Source organism: Sturnus vulgaris, chromosome 2, assembly GCF_052056855.1.
Source record: "Sturnus vulgaris isolate bStuVul1 chromosome 2, bStuVul1.hap1, whole genome shotgun sequence".
NCBI lineage: Eukaryota > Metazoa > Chordata > Aves > Passeriformes > Sturnidae > Sturnus > Sturnus vulgaris.
In genome coordinates this window covers 93,822,634-93,849,785 of record NC_142244.1, presented here as the reverse complement: position 1 = coordinate 93,849,785, position 27,152 = coordinate 93,822,634, and the positions used below count along the sequence as shown (strand labels likewise).

Sequence of the window (27,152 nt, the reverse complement as noted above, 5' to 3'; positions counted from 1 at the left end):
TGTAGCCCGCGGCGAGGAGGCGGCGGCGCTTCCCAGCCCCTGCAGGTGCTCGGGGTGAGCGCGGCCAGCGAAGAGACGAGCGCTGCCTTGCCTTGCCTTGCCTTCCCTCGCCCCACCACACAAAGGGCCGCGGCCGCCGCCCGGGGCGAGCAACGCCGGTGCCGGGGCGAGCACCGGAGCCCGGACAAAGGCAGCCCCTCTGTGCCGCCTCCCCGCCGGCGGGCGGGGCCCGGCGGCGCCTCCCCCGCGCTCCATCCCATCCCATTCCCATTCCCATCCCGCTCCCTCCCTCCCGTGCCGCGGGCCCCGGCGGGAGGCGCTGCCCCGCTCGCCCGGGCGAGCTGCTGAGCGCCGGCGGCCGCGGCCACCTGGTGCTGCGGGCAGGGCAGGGCGAGGTGAGTGGAGAGCGGCGAGCTCCTCCCGGGCCGCTCCTGCCGGGCGGGGCCGGGTCGGGTCGGGTCGGTTCGGTTCTGTCGGGCGGTGTGCCCCTTCCTTCCTCTCTGCTTTGCCCCCCTCGGTTTCGGCGGCGATAGGTCCGGGCCGGGGGAGGAAGCCGAACAAAGGCAAGCACGGTGACCTGCCCGAAAGCGAGCGGGCAAATGGAAAGCGGGGCGCTCGGCTCGGGGTGCGCTCTGATGCCGGGGGGCGAGGGGGCAGCCGGGGATGCCCCTGCCCTGCCCTGCCGGGCTTGTCCCTTGGGGCTGCTTCCCCGAATTACATCTCTCAGTTATATCCCCGAACCCGAGAAACAAAGCGGTCCTTTGGCATGAAGAAGGTGTTTGAGATGCGGGGTGTTGATGGTTGGTGTTACCTGCAATGGTTAATCATAGGGACCATAAAAGAGGATGTTTCTGCCGCTTGTGGTGTTTATTTGCCTTTTGTATCTCACTGAGACTGGACTATTAAAAGAAATTTGCCAGCTGTGTTTGTAGATTTGTTGGTGGTTCTGTAGTTTTGGGTTTGTTTGTTGTTTTTTGGTTTTTGGTGTTTTTTGTGTTTTTTTTTTTTTTACTTCTGTTTCTTTTGTATCTACACAGGGAAGGAGATTTAAATATTTGTAATCTAAAAACAAGAAATAAAGGTTTATTTAAAGATATTTTTAGCCAAAAACCTTGAAAAGGAATTTAAAACTTTATCTCGATAGAATTTGCAATGGCAAGAGCCTATTTGCTCTTGCAAGCCCATTATTTTCTTTATACAGCCAGTTTGATTTAGTGACTTCAAAATGACTGAGAATGTGAATAGTAGAGAAATAGAAAAACTCAGAAAGCAAATAAATAGAAGCCAGATTTGTTTTCTGAAAGATCTTTTGTAGGTTGCCTTTCTATGATAATCATAAGTACTTTTTGGAGTTTATTAGTACAAATAGCTTTTCTAGCTTGGGTAGTCAAAGTTCAGTGTTCAGTAGCAGGGCCTGTGTTTATTAAAGGTGCTTACCCTGTGTAAGTTTAGTTAGCATGTTGAAAGAGAATACACTTCTGAACAGAAGTAAACTCCATTTTAGTAGGAGGGGAGAGGAAAAAGATTTGTTGTGGACCCTAATTCAAGAAGGTGCTAAAGCACATGTCGAATAAAGGCACAGTGGTAGGGTAGGGAATTGAGCGTTGTTTTTGTACTTGATGTTGCATGTCCTTTCTTGTGTTTTGGGTCTGGCTGCTACCACATAACCCTCTTTTCCATTCTTATCCCTTCTGTAGAGAGGTCTGGGCCACATGCACGTGATTTTTTTTTTAACTTTGCAATTCTTGATGCTTCACTGATTTGTGAAGTGATATGCTTCACTGATTTGGCACTGGACTATACAAAAGTAATTACAGAAGTTGCATGGAAAGGCCTTTTCTTTTTTTCTTTTTTTTTAGTGATGGAGGTCTGTAAAATCAGTCTTGAAGGCAGACACCTGTGTGCACTGTTGAGGCTTTGCAGGAACTTCAAAATAGCTACCAGATATAATTGTCTTAAAACATACATCTACTTGAAACTTAGAATGCAGTGCTTCTTTCAAAATTAAAGTTGTCAGCTGCTATTTCAAACAAAATTACACTATTGGGTAAATCTATAACAACTTCATTAGGAAGTAGTCATCATGGTTACTTAACAGGAAATTAAATCCAAGTAGATCGGAAGAGAACTTGCCTCTTCTTTCCTGAAGCATTACCTTTACCTTGCACTTAAGTTCAACAAATTCTGCAGGCACAGGACATTGGCAGTGCTCTCATCTCTGTAGACAGGCAGTTGGGAAAGGTTTCTTGAGCCTTAGTAAAGCTCAGCCATGCCTTTTTTTCCTTCTGTGTGTGTGATGGTAAAAGACTGAATGCTGAGGCTACGAGTCTTGAGGGTTTTCTTGGTGGGTTATTGCAAAATGCTTTTGATCTGCCACAAGCTGGGGTTGAGAGGGGGGAGCAGGAAGAGAGGGGACATGTGGAGTACATGTTCTGTGAGCCCTTTGAAACTGGACACCTATTATATGTTTGTCAGCAAGTCGGTGGTATGAAGTGACCCAAGTGATCTCTCAGGGACCTGTGTCCTCTCAGCTGAGCAAAGCACGTACTCCTCTTTTACGGTCACTGAACAAAGGCACTCTCCTTGGAGCTTTCTGCAGAGAAAGGTCTCAGATGTTCCAAGTTCTGATTTCAAGAAAAACTGCTAATATTATGATACTTGTTCCCGTGATAAATAAATTAAAAACCAGAACGTGCCATGTACTCAGTGACCTTCAAAAAGTAGCATGTATTTTTCATCTTTCAGCTAAATTGGTCTAGGAATTGGGATTTGTGTGCTTGGCCAGAAGCACCTCTGAGTTAAACAAATGGGATTTGTGTAGTGTCCTCATGCTGGTGGGCAGCATCTTGTGTTTGTCACGGCTTTGTGCACGGAATAATGCATTGGTGAGATGGGAGTTGGGGTTTATCGTGACAACAACTTGAACAAAGGGAGATTTATCAGCCCCTTGAAATAAGGGGTCAAGTATAAAACCACCTCATTCTCCACAGAGAACTGCATAGCGCTATCAGCTTCTATTGTGTTTCAGGCTTAATCTAAAAATGAAACCTGGCTTGTCATTCTCTGGGGTCTTGGAAAAAATCTCTGAAATGTGATCTGAGTGAAAATAGATACAGTGAACTGTTCTAGAGAAGTATAAGCTGCTCTCCATGCTGCTTTGGAGGACACCATGTTCAGGCCAGTATTTTATTTGATGTCTCATGGAATGAAAGAGAAATGAGTGGGAAAGAAAGCTGGGGTTGTGGAGGCAGTATGAGGGGGCAGGAGGAAAAGTTTAGATATCTAATTCCAAAAACTCCGTTTTCAGGAATGTAGGTGGTTTGGTGGGAGTTTTAAAGACTAAGAAAATTATGCTTTTGGTGATAATGATCTCTAGGCAACTGGAATTCTGTAATATGGAGGTTTTCTCACTTTTACATTAATGCTCGTCAGACTCTGACTTTTCTTTGGTTATATTCACTGAAAATATGGAAGTCGTGCATTCAGCATTAGACATCAAGTTTGTACAGAAGGAACAACAGGACACTTTTCAAATTCCATGCTGTATAAAAGTTGAGGGCCCCTGTGTTTTCCTGTTTACAAAGGGGAAGTGTGGCATGTATAAGGTCCAGGTTTCTGAAGGACATGAGGTGCAGCTCAGGTGAGATTGCTTTGTCCATACCTCATTTCATTCCTGCTTGGAGCTGTTGTTTCCTTGTCCTTATGCTCTGCTCCATAGATGGTCCATGGATGGTTTGGTGTGCACTGGGCCCATAGCTCTGAAGAGGAAGAGAATTTGGCTGAGTTCTTGAAACTCTTCCTGTACCTGTGTGCAGAGTGGGTAGAGTCAGGCAGTAGGGAATGGTGCTCAAGTCTTGGGAACTCAGCTACCCTCTGCCATCCTAGGTTTATCTTTTTATTGCCTTTGTTAGAGGTCGTAAAATAGAATGCACAATTCTGAGCTGCCTAACAAAAGTAAACTTATGTTTTCTGCCCCAAGAGGAGGAAGGAAGACAGCTGAGTGATTTAATTTAAACTTGTAAGCATTCCTCAAAGACGTGGCTATCTATAGGATGAAAAGTTGAATAAATCAGAAAGCATCTCTTATGAAATGCATTTGATTTTTTTCTTTGTAGAGGCCTCAGGTTAGCTCTTGCTAAGTAGTCTTGCATTTTCTTTTAAATTAGTATTTTCTACATAAGCCCGTTGATGACTTTTAATGCTTTGTGAAAGGCTTTTAAATACAAAATGAGACTCTTTATCTTGAAGAACTACTTAGTATTCAAGTTAAATGTTGATCACAGTACAACTCCAAATGAGAAAAAAAATTTAGTCTTTAAATTGATTTTGACTTAAAACATGTGAGGCTATTCTACATGCCCTAGAGAGAGATTAGAATGGGGCTTTGTTGCTGCTGATTTTCCCTCTTCATCTTCCTGAACAGCATGTGAAAGGACTGGGAGAAGGGCTGGAGTAGAAATGCAATATCTCTATAGGAAGAACTTGAGTAATTTCATGGACTTTACTGAAATCCTAAAGTGTTTTATTGTTTTTATTATGCGACTCATTGTTTGTAGCACTATGTTGGTAATGTGTACAAAAGTGGGACTTTTCATCGTACAAACTCAGCTGCCTTGAACTCTCTGGAGTTGAAGTGAGGGGGTGATGAGCCTCAGAGGATGCCCATCTCTTACTCCAGGGAATGCTGAAGTCATGTGGGTCAAGTAGGTTTTTAACTTAGCCATCTCAGTTTCCTGTCTGATCTTGGATGCCAGGAACCTGGGCTATAATTTGTGTCTGATGTATTTTGCACTTTCCCCTTGCAATGGGTGATGGGAAGAACGGCTGGCCAGCATTGCAAAGCATAAAAATTGGGAAGAATGCTGCAGACAGCTACATCCCTGAAATAAGATTCTCATCAGAGCAATATTGACAGGTTTAAATACTATTCCATGTATTTTAATCCATTCTAAAATAAAGAGATACTATTGTACAGATACTGGCATCCAGTTCAGTCCAATTCTCCTGCAGAGACCTGCAGGGTATATGGGTGAGCTCTTAAATCATCATCATCTGGACTCTGCTGTCTCTATTGATGTGGGTGCACTGAGCTTGGTGAATTGCTAAGTTTAAGCTGGCTATCCAGGCTGGGTATTAAACAGTTTTTCTTTAAGGGCATTGGCATAAAGTGTCATCACATATATGGAAAATAAGTGTGTGAAATCTTAGTAGGTGCTAAATTAGGAACAGTTTTCCCCAAATAAATACATTCTATTTCTCAGTGATTTAAATGGAACAATGATGAAAGCACAGTAAAATGCTGCACTGATTAAATGCTGAGGGAGGTGATTCACAGGACAATCTGAAAATATCGGACAAATAGTCTTAGAAGTGAGATATATTTAAATGTTTGTGTTATAGCTGATTAGAAATAATGCCCTTCACCAGGAAAATGCCTGAAGAAATTGCATCATGTGTCAGCAACAGTGATGTAGTAACAGTGCATGGATTGAGGGTGATGGGGACCCTGGGAGCTGGGTTTAAGTGCCTTAGTGAAGTGGATTTAAGTTTCTGAGGTAACTGTGTGCCTTACGTAATCTGGTTACATTTGAAGATAATAATTAACTTCTGCCTTTGCAGTGTTATTCTTGAATTAAAAGGGCATTTTGGATGGAAAACTGAAGTAAATTCAATGAAGTGTGTGTGTGCAAAGTGACTGAAATGGACTCTTGCTTTCAAAAACTCTTCTTTTGTCTGAATTTCATAAGCAGTGTTTTGGGAAGCATTAGCACCTTAATTAAAGAATAATGTGGAGTTAACAATTACGGATATTAAGAATATTATTAATTATTACAGCTCATGGGCCCACAGGTTGAGAGGTCCTGGCTGCAGTGAAGTCTACCAGTGCCTTTGTGTCCTGACAAATGAATCCAAATTCTGCCCCTGCTTTTCCTTGGGTATCTCACCAACTCTGATGTCCGCAGTCTAATTCAAAGCAAACGGAAAAATTCAAACTCTCAAGCAGTATTGGTTCTAGCACATGAAACTGAGGTTTGGGAGCAGTTGTTCAGATGTGTAAATGTCAAAAGGAGGTTTGAGTCTTGGCCTTTTTCCATGGTGCATCAGCCTAGTTTTATGCTGGCTGAGGGTATGAGTTTATCTTTGGATGCTTTGAAATAATAAGAAAAGCTACTGTGTCTTCAGTGTCACTGCAGTGATCCAAGTGGAGTTATATCCATCAGGGATACTTTGACTATTTGGAACGTCTTGTATTAGCTCATAAACCAAAAGAAAAAGTTGGGATTGTTTGTATTTTTCCCCCAATTTCTTTGCCCCTAGAGCTCCTGCTGTTTTTTCTTAAGATCTAAGTTCACATTACCTTAAATTCTTAAAATTCTTAAAATCAAGATGATCAGTGGATCAGAAAATAATTAAGGATTGAGGTAATAAATGCTTGTCTTTAACTGCATGTTTGTGTATCATAATTTCTGGTAATCTTCAGGAGTTTCTATTCCTTAAAGAAAAGCAATAAATTTACAAAAAATTATTCCTAGAGTAATTTGCTGACTTCTGAAGCATAGATCCTGCTGCTTTTCAGTTCACCTTGCACAGGAGCAGGAGAAAAACAGCTGAAAGTTTCTGGAATTCTTGTCTTCTGCAGAGAAGACTTTCCCCATCTTTGCCCCAATTCTTGGTGTAAGAAGTGGAGAACTTTAAACTTTGCTAAGTGGCTTTAAGAAGTAAAAGCTATATTTTTTTTGGTCTCAGATGTAAGCGTAATTGAAATAATTCCCCCTGCTCCAACAGAACTAAAAAAAAAATTGAATTGCCAATAAGTGCTCTTTTTATGAAACCCCCTGTGCTGTTTAGGTACCTGCATGTGCACACTTGTGCCTGTCATTGCATATGGCATGCCAGGCAGTTGTAGAGACAGAAACAGTTTAAAACTGTGTCCTATTTGCTACATACATTATTTACTAGCAGAATGTGCATTAGTACAGCTGGAAGTGTTTGCCACTTTCTGTGTGACAAGGATGATGTGTGCAATGAACCTGTCCAGTTCAGCAGCTTTAGAAAGAGTTCAGCAATTTGCTTTTAACTCCATTACCCATCCTCTGACAAACACTGCAAAGCCAAAGTGTGGAAATAGGCAAAGAGAATTAAGGAAAAGGCAGTATGTTGGCTAAAATAAAAGAAAATTGCTCCCTTTAAACTGGGGAGAAGATGCACCTTGCTGTAATACTTGAAGGATGCTTTATCTGGAAATCTTCTCTTCTGTTGAAGCATTGCAGTAAGTGCCAGAGAGAGTACTTTATTCTTCATGAGTGATTCCTGAGGGATCTCATGCTAAATAATGTCTTTTTTTAAACAGATAACTCTTTTATATTAAGAAGACTTTTAGAATAGAGTTTACTTTGTTCAGGTCTATAAAAGTGACACCTTCAAATATAATACAGAGAATGAAGACTTATTATTAATATCCATGGTCTGGAGTGATCCTTTTACTCAATTTTTAATCAGCAGCTAGAAACAGATAAACTAGAAACACTTGGATTTTGATGCTTGCACAACAAATGAAGATTGTGCATCTGTTTCTTATCTAAAAAGCATTAAATTTGCCCATGGAGATGCTTATCTCCCCTACTTAGGCCTGATACTTTCCAGATAGACTTGGAAAAGCCTGTCAGGTCCCTTGTGCCTGGAGATTTGTACCATTATTTTTCTTGCCTGTATGCCTTCTGGTGGAGAATGGGAACTTACCCATCTCTGGATGTGGTGTAATTTCTTGAAGAGTACAGAGGAGCAAGAACAGGTATCCTGGGAAGAATACAGGGATGCCATCCCATTGTAAGGTTGTGGTGAGGAAGGCCAAGGTGAAACTGGAGCTGAACTTGGCAAGGGATGCAGGAAGTAACAAGAAGGGATTCTATAGGTATGTCAGCCAAAAAAAAAGGAAAGTCAAAGAAAGTGTGCCCCACTGATAAGCAAGGCTGGCAAACTGGTAACAGTGGATGAGGAGAAGGCTGAGGTGCTCAGGCTTCACTGGCAGCCTTTCTTCCCATGTTTCTCTGGTATATGAACTGCAAGATGGGGACCAGGGCAGCAAAATTCCTCACATTGTAGGAGAAGATCACGTTTGTGACCACCTGAGGAACTCAAATGTTATGGGACCTGATGAGATGCATCCCAGAGTCCCCAGGGAAATGGGTGATGTTGTCAAGCCATTCTGCATGATTTGAAAAGTCATGGGGGTCAGGTGAACTGGAAAAAGGAAAACATTTTTCCCATCTTTAAAGAGTGTAGAAAGGAGGACCCTGGGAACTACCAACCTGTGAGCCTCACCTCTGTGCCTGGGAGATCACGGAACAGATCCTCCTGGAGGCTGTGCTCAGGCACATGGAGGACAGGGAGGTGATTAGGGACAGCCAGGATGACTTCACCAAGGGCAAGCCCTGCCTGACCAGCATGGTGGACTTCTATGACAGAGTGACCATATCAAGTGACAAGGGGAGGGTTACAGATGTCATTTATCTGGACTTCTGTAAAGCCTCTGACATGGTGCCCCACAACATTCTTCCCTCTAAACTGGAGAGAGTTGGATTTGACAGTGGACTGTTCAGTGGATGAATGGTTGGATGGTCTCATACAGAGGGTGGTGTCAATGGCTCAGAGTCCAGATGGACATCAGTGACAAGTGAAGTCCCTCAGGGGTCTGTCTTGGGATCAGTGTTACTTAATATCTTCACTAATGACAAAGGGATTGAGTGCACCCCCTGCACGTTTGCAGATGACACCAAGCTGAGTGGTGCTGTTGACTCATCTGTAGGACTGGATGCCATCCAGACCTGGACAAACTCAAGAAATGGGCTCCTGGGAATCTCATGTGGTTTAACAAGGCCAAAGGCAAAGTCCTGTGCCTAGGTGAGGGCAACCAGTGGTATCAATTTGGGCTGGGGAATGAACTGCTCAAGAGCAGCCCTGCTGAGAAGGACTTGGAGGTGCTCGTGGATGAGGCAGTGTCCAGGTGCTGCTGGACACAATCCAGCCACGTGTTCCTGCAGCCCAGAAAGCCAAGTGAGCCCTGGGCCACATCAAAAGCAGGTGGGCAGCAGGTTGAGGGAGGGAATTCTGCCCTTTGCCATAGGGACACCCCACCTGGGGGGCTGCATCCAGCTCTGGGGTCTTCAACACCAGGAAGATGTGGAGATGTTGAAGTGAGTCCAGAGGGTCACTCTTCACTCCATGAAGAGGGTCACAGGGCTGGAGCACATCTCCTGTGATGACAGGCTGAGGTGGCTGGGGTTGTCCACTCTGGAGTAGAGAAGGCTCCAGGGAGACCTTACAGCACCTTCCAGTACCTGAGGGAGCCTGTGGGAAATCTGGAGAGGGACTTTCTACCAGGGCATTTGGAGATAGAAAAAGGGGTAAATATTTTTAAACTGAAGAAGAATTGATTTTAGACTAGATGTCAGATGTTTGGTTGTTTTGGGTTTTGTTTGTTTTGTTTTGGTTTTTTTTTTTTTTTTTTTTTCCAATTGGAAGGTGAGACGTTGGAACAGGTTGCCCAGAGAAATGGTAGATGTCCCATCTCTGTAAACATTCAAGGTCAGGTTGGACAGGACTCTGAGCAACCTCGATTGAGTTGCTCATTTCAGAAAGATTGGGCTTTGTGACTTTATAAGTCCCTTACACCCCAAACTATCCAATGATTCAACTTTGCACAATTCTCAGCTACCTTTTACAATAATTAATTATTTGGAAAGATCAAGATGTTTCCTCACGAGGACAAAATCTTTCACAGTTAATACTGCTTTATTTGTTATTTCAGGGCAGGGGTGATTTCTGTTTATGTTAAAAAACAAACCTCCCTGTATTTCTCTGGCATAAAGAGAAGCTTGCAAATGTTTAAGGATGTGCTTGCTCTCTTGCCTGCAAACACATATAATAAGCCTGGTATTTTCTAGCTCCTTCTAGGCTAAGGAAACTTCTGCTCAGGAAGAAGGCAGTGGTGAAGGATCTGGGTGATGTGTCAGAAACCAAACATCTTCTTCCTGCCAGATTTCAAGTGTCAAGGTTTCATTCTGTTAGTTTGGTTATGAAAACTTTGAAACTTTGAACTGTAATTTCAGCCTCCCATATAATGGTAATCATAGTATCTTGTCCTTTTTTATCATTATTTTTTTTCTTTCACTTTTTTTGACAACCCATGTTCTGGTGTGCTCTTTCACCTAGTTAAACTTGTCTTTAGAAGGTGCTTTTAAGATAAATATTGACTTGTTCTGCTGAAAATACAGAGTTATATTGATTTTTTTTTTTTTTGCCTTTATGTAAATCACATGTTTGCATACTGTTTTTTTATTTTGTTTTTTATATTAGCTTCCTGACCTTTGATATAAGCATTTTGAGAAATTACAGGGAGCTCAAACTTTTTTTTGGTACTATACCATGCATGACTATTGTAAGCTGCATATTTTTTCTTCAAATAAAATCAAAGATATAATCTGTATGTAATTGTTATCCATAACATTTGAGCCTCTTCTTTCAAGTAGCTAGGTTTTTCCCTTACGTTTTGCAGAAAATGATTTTCTGTTTATTTTTCTATTTCAGAAATCAGCTCAAAGAGTTTTCATGTCTGACTACTGGTATCGGACCCTGATCCTGTGCAAAGAAACTGGAAGCTGCAACTGCTTTGCAACAGCCAACCAGCCAAATGAAGAGAAAGAAGAAGATACCAACCATCAGGTTGTGGTGTCAGATACCATGCAGCTTGTGCCAGATCAGCAGGAGGTGACAGAAATCACAGCAGGTGAGAAAAATACAGCATATTTTGAAACTGGCTGGCTGGCTGCCAGACTGTTAAGAAGAGGACAGATGGCTTCAAGAATTTTAGCGTTTGTGTCTCATCCCTAACAATGAGAGTAGGGCAGGGAGCCCAAGGAAAGGAATAGCTGAGTATTCACTGGAGGGGGTTGATGGCACCATGAAAACAAACGTTCAGTAGCAGCCAGTGAATACTTGTGCTTGGGAGGACTGGTGCTTGTTATAAGAAATTAAAATAATTCCATGAATTAATTGTTTAGCAAAAAATAGCCATCCCAGAGGAACCTGACCTACCTTCCTACAATTTTAAAATCATGGTTTTGAGAAACTGCTAAGAAGCAAGTGAAAAATACCTCTGCACAAGCAGAAAACGGTAGTGAGTGCTAGTTTATAGTTGCTGGGACAGAGAATACGTTGGGGTTTTTTTTTATTGTACCATCTTATCTTATATTTACCCATGCAGGAGGTTGTCACATGGCTCATATATGAATGTAAGCCTTGCCTTGGTACTAGTGCAGATGGACTTAAATGTTATAATTTGATTAGCAGTTGCATCTGATGGCATTTGGTCTTTATTAACACATCTTCATTTCATTTTGAAAAATGTTTTTATAAAGCCTCCTAGGTAATTACATTTAATTAGGTAATTAAATGCCTAAATATATTTATGCAAACCTCTCTAAGCTAGAAAGATGTTCCAAAACTGGAAAGGTGGAATTCACTAAAATACAGTTTTGCATTTAATACACAATTACAAAACAGGATATGACTCCTTTGTCCTAGCTGAAATGAAATAATGATGTTGCTACTGCAGAATGATTCATAGTCTGCTCTGACTTCACAGGAAGTAGTGATTACAGTAATCATTTTGCTTTTGTACCAGTGACGTCTCAGCCAGAATGAGGTTTCTTTTGAAAGCAACAAGGAAAAATGCATAAAAACCCTGCAGTAATTCCAGAGGATGATGTCAGGGTTGATCAGATATGATTTCTGTGGAAATAAGGTGTGTGTATCTAAACTACAAGAGAAAACTGAAGGGAAATCACACATATCCTGACTTTCTAGTGGCCATCTGTGCTAGTTATGGAAGAAGGTAAATATCTGCTTGTTTCAATTTTCTTGTTGTCTATAACTGTTAAAATAGGAGCAAGAAAATGTGAACTTGATACCTGCAGAAACGATTTAGACCTAACTGGTTAAACAGTTAAACAGACTACTAAAGAGTTTGTGCAGTCTCTAGCTTGTTCTTAATGGAATCTCTAGTGAAACAAACCACTGCTAGAGGTGAGCTGGGTGCCCTTGATCCCATCTCAGTGATTTAAGCCATGCTCAGAGCACTGTGCTTCTGTGGTAGAAGAAGAAACAAGTCCTGGGAAGGCAGGCCTGGAGTAGGAAGTCAGAGGAAAGATGATTCTGTATTGTGCCATCTGAAGGGTTTCAAATGGGAAATTGCTACTTCCCCTCCCCAGAAATTCAGGGGAGAGCTGTGTTGGGTTCAAAGCTGCATGTTTATTCTCTGCTCAAGGGTCAGTGAATCAATGGTTGGCTGGCTTATCGACAAAGGAAGGTTAATAAACTGCAGGGATTGAAATGAAAGCCGTGAAGGCAGACCAGGAGCTGAGTATAGAGATGTACTCATAGGCATGAGACTGCCTGTATTAGCCTGCACATACTTGACTATGCTAATTTCATCTTTTAGCTGTGGTTGTTGCCCTTCTATCACTGCAGTGTATGTGAAAGGGACATGAGGTTTAGTGAAAGAAGTTCTGGACTAAGTTTCCTGGCCTGAGAAGTAGCAGATCTTTCCCTAGGGATTACATCCATGTCTGGCATGACAGCTGAATTGCAAGCCATTAAATGAAACTAGAAAGCACATGATGATACTCTTTATCCCTGGAAAAAGTGGGATGTAGTATTCAAAAAAAGCTACGTTTGTTTTCTTTTGACTTGAAGATGGCAATGTGTAGATTGGGAAAGGAGCTTTCCCAGAGCTAGGCAGAGACTACATGAGAAACTTAGTTGTAGATATTTTCTACTAAAGTTCATAAACTTTACAGGTAAATTAAGTATGAAAGGTTTTCTGTGCCATATTTAATACTGTTGTTGCTGGTATTGAGGATTGACTAAATCATTGTTTGTGGCTATTTTATTGGGGTTTGATTTTTAACAAATCATTGCTCTTAATTAATGCAATATGTAGGTGAAGATTTTCTGACTTGATCAAGGGACTGCTAAAAAGAGTCTTCTCTGAAAAGAACTACAGTGACATAACATGGTGAATATTTAAAATGAGAAGATTTACTCAAGTTTTAATACTTAATAAAACATTTATTTCAAGAAAACAAGCAAGTGTTTTTTCTGTTGGTAAAGGGAGCCATAGTGCCTGGCTCTGTGAAACTAATCTTTATAGTCTTCTCATGGGAAAAGGCAGAAAGAGAGATGCTGCCATGGAAGATTGTTGGAGTCTTCTCCCTCATTATTTCTGACTTCTGAAAGCAAATGTGAGGGGTGTTAGTCTCCCATGCAGACATATAATACTGTGTGATGGAGAGTGTCTTTCTGCTTTTATTTAAGCCATATGTTGCTGTTGCTGAAGTTTTAATTCCCTCTCCCTCCCCAGGAACTCATCTGCTGTGCTGTTGATACTTTATTAACAGCCATATTTTACTGCAGTGTCTTCCTAGAAGTTATAATTAATATCAGGTCTTCATTGTGTCTGTAAGTGTGCACACAGAGAAGATACTGCATCTTGAAAGCTTTAAGAGTCGAGATTGAAAGCAATAGATGAACCAGCATGCAAAATTCAGCTCGAGGCAGAGCACAAGTGAGATGGGAACATAATAATAACCAAGTTGTGTGTACTCTTGCCTCAATTCAAATGGTGTGTGTAATTCAGCCTTCCCTCCCCTGTCTTCAGCAGAGCCTGAAAAATTGAAAGATCCTGGAAATTAATGGAGGCATGGAAGAAAATAATGAATCTTTACTAATAATAGGAAAAAAAATCCAGTATTTTCTCAGTGCCTGTTGTGTTGTTCTACCTGTGTGGCATTGGACTTGAGGAGTGATGTGCTTGGAGGCCTATTCACATATAACAGTTGTTTAGGGTTTTTTTCTCTCTAGTGGTCATCCCCTTTAAATGGTTGATGCTTTTATTTGTTTGGGGTTTTTTTTTTCCCTGTTCAGGGTTTTTAGCCTCCTGCCATGATGCAGCAGAAGAAACTTTTTGTGGTCTTGAGATTTGATAGTGTTACATCTTGGGAGCTGTAATTGCTGTAATAGTGGGAAATAGCTGTGAGGGTGCTACAGTCAAAGCTTTTACAAAAGTAAGGGACTATCATGACTCTTCCCAGGTTTTGAAGAATTTAAGAATACAGGTGACAACTGACTGAAGTCTCAAGACTCCTTAATCCGAACTTACCTAAGATGATATACTTAAGGAGTAGGAAAATATTTCTTAATTATTTAAAATTTTAAAATGTGTGTCATTTTATAAATTTACCTGATTTTTTGGCATTTTTGCATCTGAAATTACAAGGCAGCTGAAAAGACAGCAGAGTGGGTATGATGTGCCAATTCTAACACTTGTAACAGTGGTGCAAAGCACCAGACCAGGCTCTTGAAATGCTCATCCATTACACTCATGCTCTTTGAAAGAAATGTGCGTGGTATCATCTCAGAATGTTTAATTGCATTGTTTTCCATACATAAACACCCTTTTAGGTACCACTCAGGGTCATTACTGAAGGTGACAGCTTTAACTGAATTATATACATCTGCAACATCACTGGAACAGGATGACTGATGACTCATCACCTGCATCAGAAAAGGGGAAAAACCAACATTTCTCTTAAACACTTGCACGTCTGGTATCTTCAGTTATACTCAGAACCCATGGTATAACTTCAGCTATGTGTGTTAGCCCTTTGCTTCTCCTAGTCAGAACTGTGTAAATTCAAGATTTCAAAAGTAATGTACGAGGGAAACATTGTGGGTATTCATTGTTATAATAACTACACTGTTTCAAATTAAGTGACTTTTCAGAAAAATAATAGTTAATGCTGTTTGGATTGAGTCCTTTCTATTCCTTGATAGTGTAAAAAGGCAACCTTTAAAAATCTTAATTAAAAACCAAGATACTGAAAACTGTCTCTTAGAAGCTGCTTTTATTGGTAACTAGAAGAGTGCCATTGAGGTGCATTTCTGGGGAGAAGTCTTTCATTGATGTGATATATTTTGCAAGTTCCTTGATTCTTCAAGCTGTTTTATATTCTCCAAGAAGCTTTATCAGATTCAACGTTTTAATAGAAGTTTAATTTTAATTGGCAAAGTTATGTACATTGCCATATGCTTCCACTAACAACTTTATGAAAAGGTTTTCTTTTCAGGGCATAACTTACAGACTAGACTGATACAGCTAGAAGGTGCATGTGAAAAATAGTGTATTTTATGAGGTTGTTTGCATACACAAAAAAGTCCCAATTAAAGTGTCAAGACCAAAATATGTGAGGCAATTGAAGATTTTCTCTTTGTTAGAATTCCAGAGGCATCTACAAGAAGACCATTGGAAAAATTTGTTTCATAGGTGTGACACCAAAGTACTGTCATCTGATTAACATTGGTACGTCTTCTGTGGAAGGAAGATGGCATTACAGACTTCTCAGCCTCAGTCTGCTTCTCAGTCGTGCAGGTGCTAAATAGCCCATGACCTTTTTTACCTTTAAGTACAAGCCAACTAGGGCAGGAGGAGTCTCTAAGCCATAATACACAAGCCACTTAGTGATACACGGTCCAGCACGTAGCTGGGAGCTATTGTTGTCCCTGGTGGCATCTGTCACAATGCCCAAGGAGGGGGGAACCTGGGATTTGTTTTCTTTTTTTATGAACATAGATCTGGACTCAGCATAATTTTTTGGCAGAAAAGGGTATTTGTTTTGCTGTGCACTTTTCTTCATCTTGCTTGGTGTCAGTGGGCTGTCCTTTAAATACTGGTTGTGTTTTGCTGTGGAGCTTATAAGAAAATCCATGTAGAGCTTTCTGTTTGCTACTAGTGTTTTGATTCATGTGAAGTGCATGTCCAAGTAAGATACAGCAAATATTATGTGTGCAGGGTTAGTATTTCCCACTGTTGGAGGCTGTTTGCCTATAAATGTCTTTACAAGCCTGTTCCCTTGCTGGCTGCTGTAGGACTCAGCATGTGTTGGTGAGAGAGTGTGAGCTGAAGGAGCTGCTTTTTAATAAAACTGAGTTTGAACTGAGGGAATTTGGCAAATTCTTATGAGCTTTACTCCTCAAAATGAGACACGTTAAAAATTAATTGAAATAATCTATCCAGCAACAGGAAAAGAAAGCCTTTGCATGGTAAACCTCTTCTGTGCTGTGCTGCTGCTTTGAGTAATAGAGCAGTGAAATCCAGTCTGATTAAAATCAGTAGGAGTCTTGTCAGGATTTTCGTCTTAAGACTTCTAAGCTACACAAGTTAACCACCCTCTTAAATGAAATTAATATTAAACATCTTACTCTAATTCCTTATTTCCTGGGAATTACAGCAGATACGGAATATATAAAAATAACTTCTTGTACAGTTCACGAAGTTAGAGCAGAAAAGCTTCATTAGTGTAAAAAGGAATTGCCAGTTAAAAATTATCTATGCAGAGGTAGTTTGGTAATGTCAGCAGTAAAATTCTATGTGAGTGCACCTACCTGTCTGTCTGTCTGTCTTTGTAATTAAGTTCCACACTCGATGGACTCACAGTTAACTGCTGCTTGCAAAAAAAAAAAACATTTTCAGGAAATGGTGCTGCCTGAAATTGCTCTTAACTTTTATCAAAGGAGTGAAAGCATTTTTCATTTTTTGTCCAAAGTTCTTTGAACTCTGTTGAGAAATACTTTAGAGAGATATCACAAGCACAAGTTATATGTGATCTTTGGTTTATAATCTATTTAAAAACTATAGCCATTTAATCAGAAGGGAAAGCAGTAACATTTAGTTTATGGAGAAAATTCCTAGCTTTTGTGGTACACCTGAGTATAGTGAATCTTTGTCTTTTTATTTAAATCATGCTTTGCTTTTCAGATATTCTCAGTGCAGAATCAAGCAATAGGTGCTTTCTGAAGTTAAAGCAGGAAAGCTTTGTCAATTCTGTTTAGTCCTTGACATGAGTACCTTTGTGCTTTTGGTGCCTCAGGTGGCTCCAAAGAAATTGGAACAGTGTCTAAGCAGCAGTATAATTGAAATTCAAGAGGGGTTACATGTCTAACCTGCTTAGGCATTCTGTAAATCCCATTTTCATGCATCTGTAGGCAGTAGATATCTTTGTCAATCTGGTTGATTATAATAAGTAAATAGAAAAAAACCCAACTCCATATTAAAAATTGGCTTATTCTGTAAGGACAGGCTGCTTGCTGGATTTGGCAATTGCTCCTCAGGTTGGGAAGATGGAGAAGTTGTGAATGTAAATGTTAGATCTTGGATAGGTGCAGTAGGAGCCATCTGAGTGACAAGCTCTCACATGCTGCCTTAATATCATATAGTGTTATCTGCATATCTGTAGGGTAAAATTTGGGGTTATATAGAGTCACTGGCTTCCAGCTGGACTGTTTATGCTGGACCATTTGTCATGGAAATAAATTGCTTTCCCTCAGTTCTAGCCAATACCCAGATTAAATGTTGGGTTCAGTTGTTGCCTCTGGCACTGAGGAATTACTCAGGGTTGTTTCATGCAAATGCACAGATTTTCTGGGGTTAATCAATGCAATTTTCTTTCAGTGTTTAGGAAGTCAAACTCTCATTACATAGGAGGAGGGAACTTTGGTAACAGAAAGAGTTCAGAATAAAGAAATAAAATATTGAAGTTCCTTTTCAACTCTGGTTTTGCTTTCTCCTATAGCTGGAAGTCATTTAAGTTGTTTAGTGAGAAGTGTTATTTGCTCAGCTCAGTTTATATCTGTTTAAGCCTATTTGTTCATCACAGGGGTCATTAGAAAAATTGTGATTCTTTAAAATTATTTGTTGCACATAATTAGATTATTGTAGTATTCAAATGTCATCTGAACTAATTATTGAACAGACTAAGTAAATTTCATGATGTATCTGGAGTCTGTCAGTTAAAATTTCCTGCTGTCAAATTTGTGCAATCTGTTTTGCAAAGACTTACCTGAGGAAATGTACTTATTTACTAAGTGTGTGGAGGAAGGAGGGGAAGGCCTTGTGGTATCCCTGCAACATATGTCACTTCCATCTGAAAATCATCTTGGGGAAAAACAGCTACACTGAAAATGACAGATTCCATGAAAAATAAACCACCTGGGATTAACTGCTGCCAAGGAAATACATCCAAAGGTGAAGGTTTCAGGGAAAACACATTAGTGGTGCTTCTGCTGAGGTTTCTTTGAGGTAGGGAGCAAGTCCAGGCAGTCTGAAAACCAGGCAGTCTCGTCAGCAGCTTCTGTTTCCAGTAAGGTGTGTACGTGAGGCCAGGTATGTGCAGAGAACGTATTGGGGACCTCTAATGCTGTCAGGAATTGCCAAAAAACCCAATGGAAGCAAGGCTGGTGGGCCTAGAAGCAGAGTCAGCTCTCTTAATGCTGCCTGAAATCCTCTTCACTAGCATTCTTTGTGTTGAGGACAGATTTTTTTCTAGGTGAGATACTAGCAGTTGCTTTTTTCCACATGGATAGGGCTTGCAGTCAGAGGAGTAGGGGGAAAAATGTGGAAAAAATGTCACATTACAAATGTTTGCTTCTGTACTTTTCCCCCCTCCCTACTATTGCTGCTTTTGAGAAACACCTCATTGTAGAACGCAGATTGTATGTTCTATCACCATCCTGTGTACTGAAATTTGCTGTTTGTGTGCTGTAGTGTGCCCCTGTGGTTTCAGTGCAGAGCAATGGTCTCATGTGGTGTGCTGTGTACCTGGGCATTGTTCATTGCTCACAAAAGGGCCTGTGCCTGCCCTCGTTGCTGTTGCAAAACATGTTTACATAGGAAGGCTATTAAGGAGATTGTGGAAAATATCAAAATGACATCTGTGGATATGCAGCCAGGACCAGTCCCAAATGGAGCAGTTGGGTTTTCCTGGTGGGGCTCCAGCAGCACTGCTGGACTTTTGTTCACTGCACTGCCAAGGAAGAGGCTCCCCAGCTGCATGTGGGAGAACAGTGCCAATATTTGGGGCACTTTGGTAGCATTTGGGTATTTAAAGCCCAAGAAGACATAATTCCTTCAGTAGTTTTTCTGATGAGGACTGAGCTACCTCATCACAGGTTTTCCTGTCTTTGCCCAGAGCTGCTGTCATTCCTGCTGTCTGCAGTCTGGGGTGTGTGGTGCTCTTGAGCTGCTTCGTGTGCCCTGCACACACCTTGCTTGGTTTCTCAAATGGCAGGGTAATCAGCTTCATGCAGAAGGGCTACAATAGCATTGGGGTTCCCAGCATATGCCACAGCAAAGGCAGTGGAGTCCTCACCCAGAAAAAAAGTGCTGTCCAGGTTCCTCATCAGCCTGGAAGTCCGGGTGGATGCTCAGTCTGGCTGCTGAGCTCCTCCTGGGTGAAGACACTGTATTGAAGAGTCACTAGACCGGAGGAGGTGGTAGCAAGTGGAAAGTTGGTTTGCCACTGACTGAGGTGTCCCAACTTGTAATAGGAAAGCCTTGAGTTTTTCCTCAGTTTCCAGTAGCACTTATACTTCTATTAACTAATCACTTTGTGTGATGCAGTGCTTGGAGCAGAGATGCTGTTCTCATCTGATTGCATTTTAAAAGAGGGAATTGTGTAGATGTCAAAATCCAGGCAAGGACTGTGATGGTGAACCCTGACTGGTGTGTGCCTTTCAGCAGGCAGGTGAAACGCCAGTGCCTGCAGAAGGGCACCAACAAGGATAAAGCTGAGCTTGTCCCACTGTCATTTTCTTTGGATTGCTTAGATGAGCATGTCAGAAATATGGATTGTCCTGTGCTCCTCCCACAAGGTTCCAGTTATTGTGTTCTAGTTAGGGAATTTAGACCCCAGTAGGTTTTAATATGAACTGCAAATATGGGATGTTATTAGGCATTAAAGGTGTTAAAGTTCTTTGGTGTTAAAGCTCATTGGAATCCCTGTTCTGAGCATTTATTAGGTTCACATGTGTTCATCTTGTTCTTTGTGAAGTTTTGAAGAGTTTCTGCTTCGTCTGATCTGGTTGGTTTTTAGTCATTTGATTGGTATCATTTTGGTGGGGTTTGCTTTATTTATTTATTTATTTAATTAGTTAGTTAGTTATTTTGCAAATCTGTGTAATTGTTAAACAAAGAGAAAAATAGGTTTAAAGAGCAAAAAGGTTCATAATAAAACTCTCCATTGCATGAACTTGAAGAATACTTGAATACTTTTGCTGGCAGAATTCTTGTCAACTGGTTCTGTTAGCCCAGTGCATCTAATATTCCTGGGTGTAATGTGTCATTATGTAATATGTCATTTCCAAAGGCAACCAGGAGTCAGTCTGTCCTTCTGTCCATCCTTCTGTTGGGTTTGTTTACCTTCTGAAAAGGTGAAGAGAAGACAAATGAATATTTAAAAGTTTTATTAATTTCTGGTTTCACAGTTTTTGACTGCCAAAGTGATGCCAAAGTATCCAGAAATAGATACTGTAATTGTTATATGCTCCTGTACCTGGCCCTTTTATCTCTTCCAAGAAATTGAGTCTTGCTTTCCTGTGCCCAGTAGATGTTGCTGTTGATTCAGTAACACTGGAAGAGGACAAGTAGAAAAATGCTTTAGGAGCTCAGAAGATTTATAAATATTCCAGTATCTTATTCAGAGAAAAGAGGCTACTTTTAAAAAAATGCAGTGCTTGCATTTTAGTTTATATATATTGGGTGTCCAATTTGTAGCATAAATGAGAAGTAAGCATTATGAGTTACTGGTTTAATATCCTATGGAAGGACTGCATCAAAAGTGGATTTTCTACCTTGTTGTCTCCATTATGGTTTTACTAAGTATTTGTATTTTCATCCTCATCCTAAGAAGCATGAATAATACCAGTCATGGTGATATCTCTGTAGCATGGTACAATTTTGCAAAGCTATGTGGTGTGATCAGAATAGGCATTCCAGTAGCCCCTCCCAAGTCAGCATTGTTTCTTGGAAGCTGCAGCCTTGCCAAGTTATTAGAGCACTTTTTGGGATGAAAACCCATTGCATGGGGTGGGTTTTCGGTTTTTGGGTTTTCGAAGGAGATAAAGCAAGGGCACTTTTGGAGTGGAGACTGGAGGAGAATAAAGAAGAAAACATTTAAAAGTGCCGTTCAGTAAGGTCATTTGTAGGGGAAGGTTTTTAAGATTATTTTTTAATGCACTCTGGTCTTCTAACAGAGTTTGAGAAATAGTTTGTTATTGAGTCCAAAAAATGTGTGTGAATAAAATACTGAGCAGACAAGCTTACTGCTGAATTTTCATTCCCTTGTGTATGGGAAAACACCTGCAGCTGCTGGTTTCCTTGGTAACAAGTTCACTGCAAAATCTAAATGCACTGCACTAAGCCTGTCAATTGTGCTGCATTTGAGGAGAGTTTAACATGCACATTTGGACCTTTTGATACATGAGTTTCTCAAATGCCGTGTCATTTTTGCTTTTTTTGCATAAAATATCTGATTAAAGGAGATGTGCAAGATGTTTTGGATTTTGGACAAAACTGCACAAAAGGTTGGTATTTACAAGTCTAAACATGGCCTCTGTATGTGTCTATAAATATTTTCTTACAGGATCTTGTTTTCTGAACCCTTACTTTTAAAATCTTGCCTTTTAAAGCTCAGTGCTATTGGTTGCATATTGTTAAGTCTTAACTGCTTTTTGGAGTTGGAGATCAGAGAGCTGCTGAAAGGAATTGCTAGTACATTTGCCATACTTTGAATTTTGACAGGACACTGGTTTTATTTGTCTAAGTAATTCAATATGGGATACTTGTATATGTTCTGACAGATGAGTATTTTTGCTCTGAAAGGAGTATGATTTCATATATTGTGTTAGAAGATTTTAGTGATGCTTATGATTAGCTTCAACTGTTTGAGCCAAAAAAAAAAAAAAATTCTATGGAACAGTGTGGTTGTGTTATTATACCAGAAAGAATTAATTTAAAACCTGTATTGTTGTACTTTAAGAAAGAGAAACTCTGTTAAGCAAGTATTGTTAGAGTTGGATTGTTTTTCAACGAGTATGTTTAGCATAGCTTCAGTGTGTACAAGGATCACAAGTACATGAAGTAGAAGTCATAGTTGTGACTGCCTTTCTGATTGTAAAGGGGTTTCCCATATTTATTGGGGAAATAACATACAGTACTGAGAAGACTAGGCAGTATAAAAAACCACAACACATGTTGACAAAACATAGTCTGTAGCTTGTCAAATATTATAGCCATCTGGCAGTGACTCCATGGTGGGATTGCTTTCTAAAAAAGGCTTTAAAATCTTTCATAAACTCTTTTTTCTTTCTAAATGGAGGCAGCTGTGCACATGAAATTATGTATGACTTTAGTAACTAGACTCTTTGCATTTGGGGTCTTATTCATAATATTAATATTAAACAAACTTTGAATCTGAGACCTTACTGTGTTTCCCCCACAGATAATATTGAATGTCATTAATAAGATATATATTTTTAAAGAGCTCTCTCTGGAAAAGACTTGAAGTTTTCATGGACTTTCTTTTATTACTATTTGCTTTGGGTGCTCTAACTTATTAGTATTGCTTTAGAAGGATCCTTGAGCTCTGTGTACAAACTGAGCCTACTGGGGGATTGAGGTGGGGAGAGCAGGCAGATACTGTCTTTTACATGAGAAACTAATCTTTAAAAACTCCCTTGCAAATGTCAGGGGAAAAGGAAATGGACAAAAGGAGAGTGAAAGAACTATTTGTACAGTGCAGTTATTCGTGTTCCGTTTTCTGAATCCCATCATACCCCTTCTTACTGCCTTTATACTTTGAAAAATGTAGACAACACCAATATTTTTTCTATTGTAGAGCAAACAGTTTAGTTTCCTGAACAGCATGCTGCCTCATTCTGTGAGGGAATAGAAGTTAAACGATCTAAACTCTGCTTTTGAGGCTCTTTGCTTGCAATCCACTGCACCAGTGGTAATTACTCTACAAGAGTAATCCCATTTGCACATAATGTGACAGGGAAATCTGATACTTAGAAAGATGAAGTAGAATAACAGTTTATACATGTAACTTTGTGCTATGCAAAGTTTTTGGATACTTTAAGAATATCTGATTTCTGTATTTGATTACATATTTTCAAATATTAGTTGTTGTTTATGGTTATGTATTTCTTTGGTTTTACAAATTAGGCCCATCCAAAGTTACTTAATGGTTTTTGCTTCTGTAACAGGGAATGCTGGCAACAACAGATCCAGCCATGCTAAGAGCTACAAATGCAAAAGTGACATTTCCTTAATGCCTGTCTTATTTTTCCCTGTAGGGTTGGTTGAGATTTTGAAGGAAGTAAATGAGTCTTAGGGGGGGTGCTAATGCAATCAGTCTCTAGGGGCCAAAGAGACTTTTCCTTTCATGTGTATTGGTCTTGTTATTGCTGGATTTTCAAGTTGAGCCTTCCATGGCACATGGTATCCTTAAGCCTCTTCTTTATGCTGCCTTTGGAATTCTGATTTTAAATTATATTTCATAATGCCTCCCTGTTCTCCCTGCTGCTTGTCTGTGCTCTGCTGATGCACTGACACTATTCAAAATGTGCTTCCTCTTGGGTACACAAGTAGGAATGGTGAAGAGGATCCAAGTGTTCTTCTTCAGAGATTCAGACTTTGCCATGGCACTGATGAGGCTCTGGGAGGGAGCTGGCAGCTGAAGGAGTAATTTACTGCTTGTTGAAACTGATCTTGTAAAGAGAAGAATGCTGAGAGCAAAATTTTGCAGAAACAAACTTGAATCATTTGAGAAATGGCAAAATACAAAACCTGAAATTTTGTGGAAATCTCACTTCAAACTTTTGTGACATTACTCAATGGAAACAGGTACACTGCAAGAGCAGCATGATTACAAAGCAGCTGTTGAAAATACCAGTATTGAAGATACTTTGCACTTCTTGGTGCCTCCTGGAGATTAATTACCAATAACTTTCTGCAGCTGACCTGACAGCACCTGGCTAGGGTTAGAAACAAATGTCTCCTGAGCTGGTATAGGAAATGGTGCACTGTACTCTGGGGATGTGTCTCTCTGCCAGTGTGTCCCCCTGCATTAATCTTTGTGGATTTATCCACAAGATCCTGATCATGGTTGTGATATTTTTAAAAGTATCTCGTAATTTTAAAGCTTAAATTATTTGAAAGTGGAGTCCATGAAACCTCTTCCTTTATCAAAAAGCACTTAATTTTACTGCATTTTAAGTAAGTGAAAAACTCCCAGCATTGCATTAAGTTTCTCATTGACAAGAGAATCCTTGTTTTGGATTGGAAATAATTCTGAAGAGTCAAAGAGGGAAAATAAGAAAAAGCAACAGTGGTATGTAATCAATGAAACAAGGAAATGTATACATTCTTGCTCATATTTTTCTTTCCAAAGCAGTAACAGTTTAGGACTGTGGTTGTTCAAGAAAATGAATAGTAGTACTTCCATAAGCCTACTGAAGCAAAAATTCAGTCTTTCTGTTTCAAGAAAGCATGAAATGGTGGTTTGGATATGGCTTACAATATAAAGAAATCTAGATGACATTTTTCTTTCTGATAGTTTTACCATAATGCAGCAGAGTAACTAAAAACTGAAGAGCAGTCATTTTCCCTCATCTACTAAGGGCTTTGTGCAGACCATCTCCCAAGAAAGATCAGTTTAATTTGGCTTGTTTGAGAAGTACCATATTCCATGAGGAATATTAAATGGAAAATAAAGGGGATCTGAAAATATTCACTATTTCGTATCCTAATTAAAACAAAAAAACCCCAAAAAATTATTGAAAATTGGATATAGTGATTTTTGCTTGTCAAGAAATGAAAAAGTTGTAATTGTTTGCAAAACAGTTTTTTAGAGGCATTTTTCTCCTACCTGGAATCTTCTGCCACTTTTGATGTTGTATTAAGCATCCACTGACAAAAATAAGAAAATAATTTAACTTTATTTACTTAGGATTGTTTGCATTAAAATAGATAGGGCATTAGGTCTAGTAAGGAAACAAGTTTTCAAGCTCTGTTGTGAAGGACACAAAGCACCATTGTGAGATCTGTGATGAGTGTGAGCACTCTGCAGCAAGACTGAGATCTTGTTTGGGGCATGGCCTCTGTGGCTGCAGGTGAAATATCCTTGTGGTTGTTGAAAATTGCTTTTCTATTTCTAGATGATTAATAAAAATAGATGTCTAGATGAGTAATAGAAAGATTATTTTCCTATTTTGAGATTTCTTAAATTTTCCTGTTTTGCGTTAAGAGAAAGCCAAGTCCTTTAAGAGGGCTTGAGGTGCATTCCAGGAGGGAGGGCAGCACCCAGTGTGGGATGGTAAGCAACCTTGGGGCAGCACATCTGCCAGAGGTGGGCAGCTCAGCCAAAGCAGCCACAAACTGAATCCTCCCATGTCCTCAGTGCATTCCCTGAGCATTGCACTACTTCCTTTTATAAAGCTCCACTGAATGCTACTTTTGAAGATGTACAAGTGGAAAAGGGCAGTCAAATTTTAAGATGCATCCCATTCCACCCCTGGAGGTATTTAAAATCTGTGTAGATGTGGCACTTAGGGACAGAGTTTAGAGGTGGACTTGGCAGTGCTGCATTAATGGTTGGATTCAATTATTTTGAAGGTCTTTTCCAACCTAATGGTTCTGTGATTTAAAAAAAGTTCCAAATTAAAGTTGACATCCTTCTACTGAGCCCTTTATCTGTCTTAAAATTTGTCAGCCTGTTCCTCAGGGGTAAGTTTTATTCTGTGTAATCAAATTGAATGGTCCTGAAAAAAACCCTGCTTTTTTATTCTGAGTACTTTTTGTATCGTTGATTGTATGTAAAATTAACAATTATATGTGGCAGTTAAATACCACTTTTTGTTACAGAGAAATTTTCTGAGTGTTTTAAATCGGTCCTGACTTGGATGGAATACCTGCTGAACTTTTATGTGTGCAGCTTGTTCTTTTGAAATAGGAATTTTTACAAAGTAGGGCATGTCATAAAATTTAGACTTTTAATACTCAAAATATGAACACACACATAATTTGATTTAAAGCCTAATGCTTTTTAGGAGACCTCAAAGGTTTGAGCTCTAAAAAAATGTTGGACCAACTCTTTTGGAGTGAAGAAATTATTTTCTGACCCCTCATCCAGCATTTCCTTTGAAATAAAATCACCCTAACAACAGAAGACAAAAGCTGTGTGTTTTCTGGATCCATTTAATATCAGCATTTGCATACATAATACTAAGTCTGTGGAAGAATATGACTGTGGCATCTCTGCATCTATGCCATCTATTTAATTATCATGGTACCAGTAGCTGATTTTCTGAAACCAGAGCTCCCCGGCATCCACTACTTTATTTTTCTACATTTAAAGTACTGTGGTTTCATTTCTTTTGGGGTTGGAGTAGTTTCCCTTGTGATGCCTTTCCTTTAACTATACATATATATGGAAGTGCCCCAATGAAGGAAATAACAGTGATACTTCATTTCCTTCCATATCACTCCTTTTTGCAGCAAATTCATTCCCTGCTCACCTTTATGCTTCCTGTTCTTAGTCTTCCTAATTTCCTACACAAAGTACTTCCTTCATCTATGAAGATATCTCAGTAAACTCAGAAAGGAAGGGTCTTGCTTGGCATTGCACTGGCAAAAGGCAACATCCATTCATTTATTGCCATGCCTGCTTTTAGAGGAGTGCAGCTGTGGGCACATCTGGATAGTTTAGCTCCTCAGACTGAAGAAAAATAAAAGACTGGAACACCCTTCAGCTGGAGCAGGGGCAACTGGAGGTGTTAAATTAAATAAACTCTTTCAAGGCTGTTGGCTCTGCAGTGATTACTTAATCCCATGTGACAAAAAAGGACAAAGAAGAAATCTGAATGAGGCACTTACAAAGAAACTCGGTACTCTTTAAACACAGCAGAGCAGTAGAAGAGATTCAAATGACATTTCATCCAAGCAAGGGAGGCTGGGGAAAAAGAAGGCCCTGCCTGTTATGCTAGGAAGTATTGAAACTTATGATCTGCTCAATCATTTAAAGTTAATTCAGGCTCAAGAGCCTTACTACAAAACTTGACAGCAGTATGAGGAATGCTGCTCTAGCATGAAGCTGAGACACAGGTTATCAAAGAAACAAAATAGGGAAAGTTAGTAACTAAATTAAGCTTTAAGAAGTGTTTTGGGGTTTTTTTTTGTTTGTTTGTTTTTAAGGAAAGGC

General features: G+C 40.0%; 1 protein-coding gene across 7 annotated transcripts in view; it reads left to right on the top strand.

Moving 5' to 3' along the window:
* Positions 1–316: 316 nt before the first annotated feature.
* MCF2L (MCF.2 cell line derived transforming sequence like) overlaps positions 317–27,152 on the top strand; it is a 152,942-nt gene continuing 126,106 nt past the window's right edge. For 3 of the 7 annotated variants that reach the window (XM_014885091.2, XM_088160146.1, XM_088160144.1), the window contains exons 1-2: positions 322–395; positions 10,588–10,786. In XM_014885091.2, coding sequence (XP_014740577.2) covers positions 10,609–10,786 — 178 coding nt within the window. In that variant the 5' untranslated portion in view covers positions 322–395; positions 10,588–10,608. Of the gene's footprint in view, positions 396–10,587; positions 10,787–21,305; positions 21,475–27,152 lie in introns of those variants that run through there. The other 4 variants (XM_088160151.1, XM_088160149.1, XM_088160150.1 and 1 more) reach the window with 3 other exon arrangements.